This window comes from Terrapene carolina, unplaced genomic scaffold (genome assembly GCF_002925995.2).
Source record: "Terrapene carolina triunguis isolate 2854851 unplaced genomic scaffold, T_m_triunguis-2.0 Scaffold84, whole genome shotgun sequence".
Taxonomy (NCBI): Eukaryota; Metazoa; Chordata; order Testudines; family Emydidae; genus Terrapene; species Terrapene triunguis.
The window spans coordinates 28,592,881-28,608,797 of NW_020664435.1; the positions used below are offsets into that span (position 1 = coordinate 28,592,881).

General features: G+C 42.8%; 1 protein-coding gene across 2 annotated transcripts in view; it reads left to right on the top strand.

Moving 5' to 3' along the window:
* The window catches only part of SLC25A13 (solute carrier family 25 member 13), a 132,999-nt gene that overhangs the window by 20,262 nt on the left and 96,820 nt on the right, over window positions 1-15,917 (top strand). For both annotated transcript variants that reach the window (XM_024212903.2, XM_029911011.1), the window contains one exon: window positions 15,184-15,237. In XM_024212903.2, coding sequence (XP_024068671.1) covers window positions 15,184-15,237 — 54 coding nt within the window. The remainder of the gene's footprint in view (window positions 1-15,183; window positions 15,238-15,917) is intronic.

Sequence of the window (15,917 nt, forward strand, 5' to 3'; positions counted from 1 at the left end):
GCTGCTTTATGGAGATAATAAATTGATCCCATGTTGATGCTGCTCAAGTGTTATCTCAAAAATAAGAAAAATATGGGAATGTTAAACCTTTTCAGTCCATTTTTGCTAATTACACGTCTTAATCAAAGTATATGGATTGTTTATCAACAAAGTGGATGCTATAGAGCAGTGATTCTCAACCTTTTCCATATTGCGACCTTATATTCCAACAGATGATGTTTTGGGGTGCACTTTCTATTTAGCCATAAAGAAAATGTGGGTGATCATCACCTCCTGAGCTCTGTTTGCATTCCTCTATGGGGGTTTATTAGCTGGGTACTCATGCTTTGGACAATAATGTATAATTAAATGTGGAGGAAAAGGTAATTCAACCAAGCATGAAAGCATTTGTCTGACTAAATCTAATAAAATGTGGGTTTAATATTTTCCCATTCAATGTGAGGTGGACAGGTTAGGAAAACAAATATTAAATTAGCTATTTTTTTTCTTGTGTGGAAAAAACTAATAATCTACTGAAAATGAGAATGAGGAAAACACACAAAAAATGCTGAAAAGTGTGCTGTTTTGCCCTCTAATCTTTCTATTTTATGCAGCATACGTGTAGATTCTCAGTTTCCTTACACCTCCACAAGTCTGGAGTTCAAAGTACTCCATGTGAGGCTGTCACCAATGAAAGTTAAATGCAGGAAAAAAGATAAATAGTTTTGTCGTTGAAACTCTATGGTCTGTGGAAATCTTGAGCCACAGGTACTTGTCTGATCATCTGATATATTTAGTACATCAAAGAGCTGGATTAAATTATTAGAAGGAAGCTTTTACTGGAATTTTTAAAAATAGGTATCAAAAAGGGAGTAGTTTGGTTGGTTAGCATCAGTATGCTAGTATGGGATGGTAGATGCACAGATCAGAACTTCCTTGACATCACAGTCGTGATGTCTAAGTGTCCAAGGAAGAAAATAGAAGAACTTTTGTTTCATGAGATTTAAAAGAAAAGCAAACAAACAAACCCAAACCCAATTGCACTAGAATTTCTCTAGGATCTCAAGCCATTCATTGTCCACTAAAACAATACCTGAGGTTTTATGTTGAGCTGCCGTGCCTCCACAGCAAATAAAAATGGAAATAACTGTTCTCAGCAAATAAAAATGGTTTAATTCTGCTTTCCTCATTCTTAACTATTAAAGATATTGGCATGAAAACAAGTTCTAAAGGATTATTCTTCTCCTGCTTCTTTATTCTCCGTTTTAAATCAAAATGCTCAGTTTATCACAATTTCCATAGGAACTAGGTGATGTCATAAAAATATTGAGAACCGAGCATTAAAAGTAAATTACTGTTTTAACAAAGAGGTGGTGTTTTATGCAAATATATATATTAAAAAAACTCAACCTGCAGAGGAGAAAAAGAGGTATAAACAGAATTGTTTCTAAATAGATTTTTTTTTAAATTTTATTTTCCAAAGCTTTCCTGAGTGAAAATTCAATAACTACTGTTGCCAACAGCCAAGTCTTTTAGATTTTCTGCGGAGTCTGGAAAGTTATAATTTACTCTTCCATAGCTTTGATTGTCACTGGTCTTGCATCCTGTCAGCTCAGAGATTGTTGCCACTTAGTCAGTGTCACAGGTTGTACCCCGAAGGGTGAGGCTGGGCACCTCCCTCATCCCCACCATCCCTCTTCGGCTGTAGGTGTTGCTGTAGCATTGGTTTGGAGTTCTCTCCTACCTATGAGTCTTAGGGAGGCAGCTCCCCCCCTTCAAGACCTGACTGTAGTCCCAGGTAGAAAAAAGGCAAACAAAATACTCCTGCAACCCACAGAACAGTCCAGGCTCACCCCATTGTTCCTCGCAAGGCAACAGGTAAATAGGCTCTGGAGGGGCTGGGTTCCTAACCCCCTGAGTGTCTGAGAGGCCCAGGCTGAGCACCCTGGGCTCTAATGAGGGTCCAGGTGGCAGAGACTCTTCAGCAGTTGTCTGGGTAAGCAGCCCCTGCTCTGTGGGACTAGGAAGCTCTGTTCTTTAGCTCTGCCACCCTGCACTAAGCTTGGATTCTTCCTTTTAAGGAGTTGTCCCTCTCCAGGTGCAACACGCCTCACAGGTGTGCCAGTTTGATTATGCCCAGAGGAGCTCTATAACCCGTACCCCACCAGGATTGGACTATGTCCCTTAATACATCAGTAACTCCTCTTGGTACATTCTCTGAAGTCCCGGCCAGTTTATTTTATTTTTCTGCTTGAGACTGCAAGCTATTTCCAAGCACTCTCCCTGAGAGCCCAGACTTTCTCTCCTGCCCTCCACTCCCGTCGTGATGTGAAGGTCATGTACACACATTACAGTAACACACATACCAATCTTATATTATTTAAGCATTAAGAATACACCTAGTGTTAGTACCTGAGGTCTGAATTATTAAAAAGAAAATTTAACACCCCACCTTGCCCCACCCTGTTACGTTGTAGTTGTCTTGTTTCCTGAGTGGTGGGGAAACAGTTTAAACTTGCAGCTGAAATTTACACTTGGGCTCAAATTCAGTCCCATGAGACCCACAATCTGCATGCAAAAGAGCACGCTTGCACAGCTACCTTTCAGCATGGAGTTACTGTGATTGCAGGTACAAATATGTTCTTTAGACTAGTGGTTTTAAAACTTTTTTTCTGGTGACCCAGTTGAAGAAAATTGTTGATGCCCTCGACCCAACGGAGCTGGGGATGAGGGGTTTGGGGTGTGAGAGGTGCTCAGGGCTGGGGTGGGGCCAGGGATGAGGGGCTTGGGGTGCACAAGGGGGCTCCGGGTTTGGGGGGGCTCAGGGTTGGGGAAGGGGATTGGGGTGCGGGCTTACTTCGGGCAGCTCCTAGTCAGCGGCGCAGCGGGGTGCTAAGGCAGGCTTCCTGCCTGTCCTGGCACCGTGGACTGCTCTGTGCCCTGGAAGTGGCCAGCAGCAGGTCTGGTTCCTAGGCGGAGGCGCGCAGGCACCCCCCCCCCCAGCCCCCAGAGTGTGGAGCCGGTGCTTGGGGTGGGGGCAGCATGTGGAGCCCCGTGGCCCACTGCCTAGGAGCCGGACCTACTGCTGGCCGCTTCCAGGGCGCAGCGTGGGGTCAGAACATGTAGGGACTAGCCTGCCTTAGCCGGGCAGCACTGCCGACTGGACTTTTAACGGCCCGGTCGGCGGTGCTGACCAGAGCCACCGCAACCCAGTGCCTTACATTCCGTGACCCAGTAATGGATCGTGACCCACAGTTTGAAAACCACCACTTTAGACCTCTAGCTACCCACCTTTTCTAACTGCATATGCAAGTGAACCTCTGTCCACTGGAAATGTAGTCTTCAAGAATTTAAAGTGATGGTGCTGAAATAGTTATAAAAAATCCATATTTAAGTCTCTACTTCTTTTTTATATGTTTCTAGGCCTTCTATTGGGATACCACTGTTCTTCTGTCAGCACTAAGGAAAGGTTTCTGACTCCAAAATTAAGGATTTTCTTTTATTCCTACCATTTATAATGCACAATAACATTGTTACTTGTGTGTGATGTTGTCTGCTTCCATTATGCAGTTGTCTTTTGTTCTTTCTAAGATCATAGAAATGGATTCGTGCATACATATGGATTCATGCCCACTCACACACCCTCCCCAATTCTGAGCTACTGAGGTGTGTAGCATTTTGAATAGACTTGAATAGACAGATATGATTATAAATAGGATCTTTAAAAGTGAACTTTTGTGCTCAATCAAAAAAGAAAACATAACACTGAAACAAAGTACATCACCTGTCAGTTATTCCTACGTAATTCCTGTCACACAATTATTAGTTGAGACATTAATGTATAGGAATTTTCTCTCTAGCCCATTTACTTCCCCTGCTTATTCACGACTATGATGTCACATATAAAGAATTATGACAGTTATTCTCATGACAGTTTGATGTAGATGACCTTTCTATCTGCAGTATAGGTATTGCATGCCTATCATTATGGTATTTTGAGTGCTTGAATTTTAATGTTATGATCAGAGTGATTTGTTGGTAAACTTAGATTGACTCATTTTTAATTGTAATCCCTTGTAAACGTATTTACCTCTTGTCCTATATTTCTACCCACCCCAAGGTCCTCATTCCACGTGGCTGCTCCTATATGAGGAGATGCCTACAGATCTTGTTGCTAGGTTATTGAGTCCCAGTATTGCAACTTAGTTCCCCCGTATAGTGGAGTTTTGAAAAGTGTTAACAAGTTATGTCATAGAAACACTTTATATACCTTGAACAGTCTTTGATTCTACAGCATTGTTTCTGGCCAACCTGCATTACAGCCATTTTGGTTACAAGTTTCACTACAATGTAGGCAGATACATATGGCAGCATTTCTGCATGGCTATCCCATAGTGTTGCATTGTTGCTGCACAAGGGTTTTGAGTGGTTCCCACGTTATGTGGTATTCTTGGAGTCTGTGTTCAGGTACCACAGTTCCATGTCAGATTAGTAAAACTGCTGAAAATTGCTGATAAAGTGTGAGCTCAGAAAACAGAGGACAATGTCTGTCTGACTTGTCATTATTTTACATTTGGAATAGAATCTATTCTGCTCACTAGTGGAAGTATGTACAGTATATTGACCTTGACTGATGATGATTTATTATTTTATAACGGTTTGGTTTCCAAATTCCAAATGAGGATAGCAGCTGAGCCTATAGCTGAAGTTTGACCCCACAGCAATAGGCTACCAATGGAAAGCTGCACCCTGCACCCCTTGTAGGCAAGAGACTTTCTGTTGCTTTGTGGAGGAAGTCACCAGTTGAGATAGAATTGGAAGTGTGCTATGTAATAAAATCCTGCTATTAGGTGTTCTGCCATTAACAATGATCCCTGTTATAACGGGAGGATTAGACATGAGTGATGCTTTCCTGTCTGAAGAGGAGCTTTTGACAGAGCATGTTCGCCTGTTATATGCCCAAAATGTAATACTATGTTCTACTGGAGAAAATACTAGCTTCTTGTTAACATCAGCAGACCAGGCAAAATGCACGATGCTACAGTTTTCAACAACTTCTTGTATGTATTCAGTCAGAATGGGGCACTTGTTTTCCTGTCCTCTACATAGAAGAGGAATTAGCAGGCAACTGTTACATTGGGATCCTGCTTCCTCTTTGCTTCCTTGGATAGCAAAACTGTAGCCCAGTTTCTCTGATAGGCACAGATGGTGCTTCGGAAAGTCAGCTGGTGACATGAAGGTCTTCTCGTGGAAGACCGAAGGAGAGAACTTTTAAATCAGTGTTATTAATCATATCCTCAGAAGTATTGCTGTGTGTTGTATACTGCAGAACACGTGTGGTAAGCAAAAGGGAGTGAGTTACATAGTGGGCTGTGTAAGCCACCAAATGCATTTGAGGACCTTTACATGGATGAGGTGAGGGTAAACCTCCATTTCTACAAGTACTAGGAATGCCAGTGTAATCGATGTGGATGCCTGTGCCATTATTTTGCTATTGTGTGGTGAATAGGAGGGAGAAACATTACTTTACTTTAAATACCTATGGACTGAACATTTTTCAGTTTTGACTGCCCTGGCTGGCAGCTCACGTATTTATTTGGATATTATTTAAATACAAATATTTTTATGGAGGATGTGATGATCATATGCTATCAAGTTATCCAATCTTTCCCAGTCTTTAATTGGTGAGCTCTGATTCACTCACTTTCATTGGGATATATCATCAGCAGGCATCTGGCTTCAGAAAACTAGTTTTTTATGGGGGGGGAAATAGTGAATGTGCATGCTCAGAACAGAAAACTTCAGACCTGTGTGCACTGGGGGATCTGAGACATCAGGAGCATCAGGATAAAAATATGGTGCAGAGGATCCAGTGGAGAGTAGATATTGGGAAGTTGTTGTAGGAAAGGGCTGGGAGAGTCACTGGATAGTGCTGGATGATGCATGAGAAGGAACAACAGCTAGAGCGGTGGAGCATTTTGGTACTGAAGTGATAGGAAAAAATGAATGCTCCCACTTCTCCAAAAAAACTAGACATGGCTTTCCAGTTGAGTTTCTCATTGTAGTATTTAATGAGCTTTAGTATGTTAGAATACATTGTTGTGCCCTTGTCCAGCAGCTGTTGGCCCTGATCTGGATTGCTGCTGCTTGTAACTACCAATACTTCCTTTGATTGTAGAGTGACATGGTATTGGTCTCATCATAACTTTTTTCCCTCACAGCAGATGCAATGCTGCTGCGTGAGGATACATATTCAGACATCTTTCTTCCTTACCACATGGCTACAGCTCATCCCCTCTTTGTTTTCCAGGCTTCTGACTAAGGAAAATAATGGGGAAAAAATGTTAGCATTTAGTAACTGAGGGTTTTTTTTTTTTTTTTTTTTTTTAAACATGGTTGAATAATATCTAGACCCATTGTTATGGAAGTTAACTTCTGTAGTTTTTTACTTAGGACAAATACACCATTCCTCCTCAACTACATGTATAATTCAGAACAGTGGACAAATAATATGTTAGTAAACATTCAAAATTACACAGTCTTTCCCAATTAAAGTATATTTGCATATATTTGGTTGGATAGCTAGATGTGTGTTTACACATACTGCATTTGCTTACAAGCTAAACTATGGCCTGTCAGGCATTTCTTGTGAATATTGAACCTTTTGAGCAAAAACAGATCTTATGAACAAGCCTGCTCCATATACTTTGGGACCTTGAAAACAGGTAGAGCCTTGCACGGATACAAAATTTATATCCACATCCGATCTGTGATCCATAAACATGGTCCGCAGATTTGCAGGGCTCTAAAAATAGGATCAAAAGAAACATGTAACTGCCCATTCATGTAGATCTATGAAGGACCTGGGGGAAGTGAAGACTTCCACTTACCTTAGTGCTTGGTACCTGCAGATTGGGAGATGTCTACTGATTTGTAGTTGTGACAACTTGATGATAGGAGAAAGTAGTTTACCTTAGATTTTATTGGTCCCTGTTAGTCACCAAAGTTGGGGTGAGCTCAGTACACTTTCTAGTTTCATCACTGTCTGTGCTGTAACTCTGCATGCTTCCTCTGCCTTTTGGGGAGTATTAGTTGATTAATCTTATTAACATTTCTTTTTTAAACTTGACAGAATTTTCTAGAGTCTGGTTTAGGTGCTTGCAACCTATAGGAATGCAAGAATTATTGCATAGATTGGTTGGTTTCCATCTTTTGCTGTAATAAAAGGTCCTTAACTTAGACTCTAACTGTGTAGAAAGACTACAAATGCTGTCTCAGATGTGGATACTTGCAATCATTTGCATTCTGGGGCTAACTGCAACTGACCTTGGAGGTAGAGTGCACTGGGAGAACCTTGATACAGAACTCACAATGCAATGCATAATGGAACTGGCTTTTTCAAGGAGAGCTGCTAGTAAGGAGGACAGTCTAATCTGGTTTAGCTAACATAGTTGCAGATACATAGGAAAAGTGAATTCTCATCTACATAAGCAAGTTGGTTGTACCACATCTGTTTTATATCCTTGATTCCAGTGCTGGTTAGGACATGGTTTTAGGATAATCTTTAATCAGTATAAAAGAATTGTGTGAATGCAAACTCTCCCTAAAACCACAGTCTAAAATGGTTTCAAGCATTCCAGTCTCTAATCTCTGGAGCTTAGTTTAGAAGGAAGGTTTTGTCCCTCTCCTCTAGGATGTGTGTGTGTGTGTGTTTGTATGTATGTATATATGTGTGTGTGTGTGTGTGTGTATATTTATAATTTATAAGATATTTTAATGTCTTTTTAAGGCCGACCTCCTTCATAACACAGGCCACAGACTTTTACCAAGTGATTCTTGCATCAGGAGCAATAATTTGTGGTGGAACTAGAGAATATATTTTAGAAAGACCTGCAGTCTTGATTTAAAGCCTTTAAGTGATGGAGGGTTCACTACATCCCCTTGAAATCTGTCCTAATGGTTAATTATTCTAAGTGTTAAAAATACGCATCTTATTTCCATTCTGTATGGTTCTAACTTCAAATTCCAGCCATTGGATCTTGTTATGCTAGATCTTTGTGAGCTAGATTAAAGAGGCCTCTAGTATCGGAAATCTTCTCCCTCTGTAGGTACTTACAGATCGTGATTAAACTGCCTCCTAACCTTCTCTTTGAGCTAAGTAGATGGAGCTCCTTAAGTCTCTCATTGTAAGGCAGGTTTTCTAAACCTCAGATCATTTCTGTAGCTTTTCTCTGATCGCGCTTCACTTTTTCCAGTTTCCAAAAAAGTGTGGACACCAGAACTGGACTCTGGGAGGATAAAAAGAGCAAGTATGGAATGTGGGATGGAGGGATCATATTTGACCCCTCCCTTCACCTCCAGATCTTGCTGTTTCTCCTTCCATAGTCTATTGAAAGCTCATCCCATCCTGTCTGGGAGAGACTAAAACACTTGTTGATGCCCTGATCATCTCCTTTCTGGGTAATTACATCTCTTCCTACCTAAAACTCACGTTACCCCTCCAGCCCTTCCAAAATAGGCCCACTAACAGTATCTTCTTTGCCTATTACTGATCATATCACCATTACTCTGGAGTCCCTTCAATGGCGCTACTTCCCCAACGCATCAAGTTCAAACTTCTTATACTTACCATCAAGGCTCTGCATGCTTGGACATTACTTCTTATCATGTTTCCTGCTGCAATCTGTCTCCCTCTTTCATCTCTATTTTTTTTCCATCCTGTCCTATTCGTGGGATTCACTCCCAATCCACCACTCTCTCCTCTTTCAAATACTTCCTAAAGACTTGCTCCTTGAATATTAAATACAATAAATAAATTAGTAGTTAATTATTTTAAAACCCTCCAAAGTCCAATGCGTTCTCTCCTTTTTGATTTTTAATGCATCCTGTCTCTATGTATCTCTTAAGTCATAAGCTTCTCAAGGCAAGGACTGTTTTCATTTTGTGCGTTGGTCCAGGACTTGGCATATTGTCACTGCTGAAGTGACGTATTAAAAGTATATGTTAAAATAAACTGGTGGGACGACTGAGCATCAGCAGAAGCAAATCACAGCTACAAGGAGTTAGCAGAAGAGAATCTTCATAAATACAAACCAAGACAAGGGAACGTAAGCAAAGTGAGTAACAAACACACCTTTTCCCAACCCGGGAATCTACTCAGTCCTCTGAGCCTGATTGGGGAGAACCTCAGTTTCCCCACATATCCTGCTCCTGTTTCTTCAACAGTCCTTTCTATAACCCTTATCCTGAATGCCTTTGCTAGTGGAGAGAAATAGGAATTTGGTGTTTAACCCCTGGTGTGCCAGGGGCCAGCTAGTGCTTCTATAATCTGTTGTACAGTTAACTAAAACAATTTAATATAATACACAAATATACAAAAAATAGATAATTTGGATAAAATTTTCAAAAACGCCTAAGGTACTTCGGATCCAGTGGCTCACTGGCGTAAAATTTTTTTATCCATAGACTCTCTTCTAGTACGTTACCCACTTTCATGAACATTCTGTAACTTTGCTTGTTACTCAGAGCCTATGTTCAGTGTCTCTTCAAGTTTTTAAAAATAGATGTTGGAAAGCTTTATCCACTAAATGTGTCTTAAAAAAAGTGGCCGGCTTTTATAAAGCTACTCTGTGTATAGGGCAATAACAAACATTGTCCCACTGATAGGCCTTTTCAGATGTCTCTTCACATTAAGAGATGGACGCTTTGCCTATCAACTTAGTGTTTGTTTTTTTTCCCCCAAGGTAGAAAAGATAGAATAGATACAATTTGCGAGTAACAAAAGATTTCTTACAAGGCAATTTCTGTGAATGTTAGTCAATCCGACATTGAATTGTACCAGAGTGGAAGCAGCACAAGTAGTGTCTGTGGTCAGTCTACGCTAGGCAAACTACCTGTTGGCTGACAGTGGTTTTAGGCAGCAGACTCCCCTAGTCTACCCTCAACTCGTTTAAAAAAACTGTTTAACTACTACTGTAATCTACTGGTGAATGTGTGTTACAGGTCCCCCTCTGTGGTCATCAACAGAGGATGAGAGTTGTTACAGCTGCCACGTTGGAAGTCTTGTCTCTTTAGTTCGGGCTGTAGCAGCTCATGTTTTAGGTCTGGAGGTGTCTGGTTCATTCTCCAGTGTCAGACAACATATTAGCTATCACACTAGCAAACCTGGAATGCAACAATTTTCAGCATGATTGCAGAAAGTGCGATCAAGACCCTTTTCACAAGGGACAACTGTGATCTGCAACAGATCACTTTACTGGTGTGGGCGAGGCCTATGTGTTTGTCTCTTGAGCCTTGTCTGGATTAGGGAATAAGTAACTGTAAATATTCCCACTGTTGCTAATATTGGTTCAACTCCACTGACATCAGCCCCACTGAACACTGTAGATGGCTCATGAACTCCAACTGCCTCCTTCAGTATCAATACAATACCGAAAATGGCTGCTGGAGTTGGAGAGCCATTTGTGCTAGGTTAACGGCATTGGAATTGAACCTGTATGAGCCACCACTATGTAGCTATCAAAACTGCCAGTTCTTATCTCCTCCCCCATTTTACCCAACAATTTCTACAGGTATATTTTTACCACAAATTGACAACGTGGGAGCAGTGTAAAACTTAATTTAATGACAAAATTAATGATGCATGCAACGTTGTACTGATTATATTATTTATTTTATAGTCAATAGTTTTTTTAATTTGCTTGTAGTGCTGCAGAATTCAACACAGGAGTGCTGCAGAAATCAAGGGACCTTTCTACAGAATTGATATCTAGCTTGCTGTCGAGCGGACAGGGCCTTGACCATAGGCTCTCAAGTAAATAACCAGAAAAGATGACACTTAGATTATGCATGTTTTCAGACTCTCCACCCAACAATTTTGCACATAGCCCTGGTGACTTTTGGAAGAAGAGCTACCAAATGTTAACTCCCCACAAAGCTAGTTTACAGTAAGCAAACTTACAGGGCTTGCTAATAGATCCAGTTGTGCAACTTTCAGTGTAATGGGAGACATCTGGTTAAAGCCTATTCTAACTAGGTTCTAGCACCCTTCAGATCTTATATTTGTGCCCATGCCAGCTTCCTCATCATGACTTTTGCAGAGGTATCTACAGTTGTTTTACTTTTGAACGAGGGTCTGATCAAAGCCCATTCTCTATGGCGAAACTCTCACTCTCGCTATTGAGCTTTTGGATTAGGCCCTAAGTGTTCAGCGTGTGAACTCTTCCTGATTCTACACCTTGAAGTCAGAGGTCAGTTTTGTTTTCCTTCCCAGGGCTGGCAGCATTTGCTGCACTAAGTCACTGAATCCAGTTCAGTTTGTCTTTAAATAAAAGCAAGTTTATTGGAGAAAATAGTGGGTCACAAAATATGAGACACAAAAGGCCATAGAAATTTTAATCAGGATGTTTTAAGCCAGTTTTGGGGCACGGTAAGAGAGGGAGTCAAAATTGGGTTTACGAACACCAGTGTTACGGACTTACCAGTCTACCGGACACCTGTGAAACCGGAAGTCCTCAATCAGGCAGCAGCATAGACAAAAAGTGTGTGGGGGGGCAGATCCTTTGCTGCATTGGGGCTTCAGCCACTGGTGGGTTGGGGCTGCAGCTGCAGGGTGTGGGGCGGGGGGGAAGGATGTCTGGGCGGAGGTGGGGATCGGGGCTTCTGACTCTCAGGAGCACCGGGGCTCAGGGCTTTAGGCTGGGGGGAGTGCTGGGGCTTGGGGCTTTAGCTCCACGTCTCTGTTCCTGGCTTCAGCCCTGCAGGTGGTTTTGGGGCTCAGGGCTTTGGCTCCGCTCCTGGTTTCAGTGGGAGGCGGGAGGGCAGCACCGGAGATCGGAGCATCAGTGGTGCAGCTCCATTCCCGACCTCAGCGGGGGGCAGGGTCGCACGCCAGGGATCGGGGCTTTAGCTACAAGGAGCGTGCCAGTTTTAGTGCTGGTGCTCCCCCCATAGCTAAGTCCCGAGCTCTGGCCCCCCCCGCCCGCCTCCCCGCTGAAACCGGGAATGGAGCCGTGGGCCTGAAGCAACAAGCCCGAGCACTCCCCCCAGGTCTAAAACCCTGAGCCCTAGTGCTCCCAAGGGGCAGACACCCTGAGCCCCCCAGCCAGGAGCCCTGGCAGCCCTTAGGGTCAGAAGCCCCGACCACCCCCCGTCCTGAGCTCTGACCCCCATCCCCAGCTCTGCGGCTGCAGCCTCAACTCCTCCACTGAAGTCCCTAACGTCTTGTTCAGAGTTACGGACCATTTCAGAATTACGGATAGCCTCCATTCCTGAGGGGTCTGTAACTCTGAGGTTCTACTGTATAATTAAAAGTAACGTAATTAAATAGTTAAAATTGTAGGTATTGATTCTGCAAGGGCCTCCATGCGGGTAGACCTCTGTGCCAGTGCAAAGACAAATGCAAGCCCCAACTGTGGAGTCTCTGCTTAGGCTCCATAATAAAAATAGGGTCTGCAGTTAGAGTAGGTAGCACTTGTTTTTATCCTATTAGTTATTTTGCCTAAGGATGCAAAATAATCACTAGAGTTGCTCTACATTTTGAAAAAATACACACACAGTTTTCACCAAAAAAATCAGTTTTTGATACGTTTTCACTTTTTTCACCATCTAGCATCATGAAGAAATTTCTCTTTGTACAGTTTCCCACACCAGCTTCTAGCATAGGTCACTATGCTGTTGTATAGGGTGTCCCCCCCTGCCCATTCCTCTTCAGCACACTAATAGAACCCACGGGCAGGATCAAGATATCAGACAAGCTGGAGAACTGGTCTGTTCAGTTAAATATTGCCTATATTTCTGTTTAGGTTTATGCTGAAGAGCAATAACTTATGATGTAGTTTCCAAATAGATTGGAAACTACTTGACAAGAATTTACTTGATATCCCCCACTTGTGTTTTCCTTTAACCCATAATGGATGGATCTATCCAAAATAGGGCTGTCAATTAATTGCAGTTAACACATGCGATTAACTCAAAATAAATTAACGTGTTATTTTTTAACGAGCGATAATCACACGCCGTGCTCAAGTGGGCACTGTTGTGTGCCTCTGGGGCAGTGTGCCCCTCATCCTGCTGTCCTACTCCACTGCTGCTCCCGCCTCCTGTGCCCCGCCCCCATGCAGCCACCCCGGCCAAGCTGCTTTGGATTGCAGTGCAGAGTGGGGGCAGGTGTGTGTGTGTGTGGGGGGTTAATGTTGGGGTGTCCCCATCCCCCGTCTATGTACCTGGTTGCCACTGAGCTGGGATCAGGGACAGGGGGAGCCTGTCTGCTGCTTGCTCAGGAGCAGGGCTGGCCTTAGGGGTGGGCGGGCTGGGCCATCGACCAGGATGTTGTGCTCCGGGGGGGTGCCTCCTGAGCAGGGGTGTCCCTCCTCCCTCTGCAGCCGCCGCTGCTCCTATGCCCACCCTCCTTGCCTTGGAGCCACCCCTGACCAAGTGGCTCGGGACTCGGAGCCTCCTGTTTGCTGTGCAGAGCATGGGGAGGGAGGCTGATGGGGTATCCCAATCCCTCTGCCTGTATATCTGGTCTCTGCTGAGCTGGGGTGGGGGACAGGGAGGCTGTCTGTGCCGCTGCCTCTGGGTCAGAGTGGGAGCTGCTCGCGGCTGCTGATGTCTCAGCAAGCGTTCAGGCTGGTGAGTGCTCTGCTTAAAGAGATGGCGTGCTGACACACTCCCTAAAACTCCACACTCTGTCTCTCACACATACACTTCCCCCCCCAACATCCAAAAATATTTAAAAAAAAAATGGTATTCTATTATTAACAGTGCGATTAAAACTGCGATTAATCACAACTATTTTTTTATTCTCGCGATTAATTTTTTAAAATAGTTTGACAGCCCTAATCCAAAAACCTTCTGAAAACCCAAGTTAACTGAGTGCTTTGAGTAGCTTTTACAGGTTATAGATAAAGGTTATGTGCTGATTTGGCCCTCAGATTATGCTTGTTATGATGGTGCTTATTTTGGCTAAAAATTTGTGGAGGGGCAGCAAAAAATCTGGAATGCACACATTGAGGGGCTACATTCATTCACATCCAAAGAAAGAGTGAGAGAGAGATGGAAAGCAGCAGATGCCACCAGCTAGCTACAAAAGGAGAATGGGGATTGTCCCAAATTCCTTTTTCCGTACTGAGTGTTCATAAATTTTTAAAAAGCTTTGCTAGTAATTTATTTTGCTGCTACAGATGACAGTTCATGGGAATTCGAGCTTTCTTTTTTGTAAGCAAGCTGCCTTTTCTGCAGTGAAATCTTAAGCACAAGATTTGGTGTGGTGTGGTGTCACAAAGTCTATGCTACAAGACCATATATTTTCAAATAATGTGAGTAGGAGGTAGAAATTCCAGCAAGATTATAGTAGAAGATTAGCACAGAAGATCTGAGTTCTAATCCTGAGCCTTCCATTACTTGTTGTGTTTCCTTGAGTAAGTCTTCTAAGGGTATGTCTACACTACAGGATTAATCCGAATTTAGATAATTCGAATTTGGGAAACAGGTTGTATAAATTCGATTGTGCGCGGCCACACTAAGCACCTTAATTCGGTTTTAAACCACATTAATTCGGTGGTGTGCGGCCACACTACCCCATTAACTTAAACACAGTAATTCGGTGGTGTGCGTCCACACTAACCCTAATTCGAATTAACAAAATCGATTTAGGCTCTACTCCGTTCGTCGAGGTGGAGTACAGAAATCGATTTAAAGGGCCCTTTAATTCGAATTAACTGGCTCTGTAGTGTGGACGGGTGAAGGGTTAATTCGGATTAAGGCAGCTAAATCCGAATTAAAGTCCTAGTGTAGACCAGGCCTAATTCATCAATGTAAAGTGGGGATAATATATGTCTTATAAAGCACTTTGAGATCCTGAGATGATAGGTGCGGTAAGCACAAAGCTGTGTGATGAGCTTGGTATAAATGCTTAGGTACAGCAGATTAGTACTTTGGAGGGAGTTGGTACTTTGGCAGATATGCAACCTGCAGGTTTAAGAATTGAAGAATGCATAGGAGAAACATTTACAGCAAAAGTGTTGAATAACTTAGTGTAAATGTTAAGTGAGTAAACATGACCAACTAAATCAGTCGCTGATTTACCTAAGACAAACATTTATTTTCATCATTAATTCTATTGTTTGAATTTTTCCTTTTAAATGACATTTTTACATCTTTTGTATAAAATATGCATATTAATGTAAATGTATTTACTTGTAGGTGGCTCTAACCAAGAGAGCTGATCCAGCTGAGCTGAAAACAATATTTTTGAAGGTATGTATAGAGTAAATATTTTTACCCTTTCAGACTAAAATTTTCATATCTTTTGCTCCTTTATTGTAGCATTCAACTCTTGATAGCTTTTTCAACCATTAATCATTCACCGTATTATTACCATGTTAGACTTAAATACAACTATCAAAATTGAACAATGCTCACCAAGAAGTCAAATACATTCTTGAGTGATTATTGTATTGGCTCAGGAAAATATTAATATCTTGGAAAGAAAGTGTTCAGAAAAAGGGAAGGGAATTTCAGTACTGTTCCTACACATGGTAAAAATGTTGAAGACGTGTTGCTGTTAGACCAATGGGTAACCTGTCTTCTACCCTCCGTGCTGTTGCACTTGTGCATCTGCTTCCCTAGAGGTGAGGGCAGGATCAGCATATGTAGTGATTGCAATACTTGTCAGTTTCATGTTATTTCTGCTTTCCCTGCTGGGCTGCCAGGGAAATATTTGCAGGAGCAGTGGAGGCCATATGGCAGGGGTCGGCAACGTTTGGCACGCGGCTCGCCGGGTAAGCACCCTAGCGGGCCGGGCCAGTTTATTTACCTTCTGACGCGGCAGGTCAGCTGATCGCGGCCCCCACTGGCCGCGGTTCGCTGTCCCGGGTCAATGGGGGTGGCAGGAAGCGGCGCGGGCTAGGGATGTGCTGGCTGTGGCTTCCCACCGC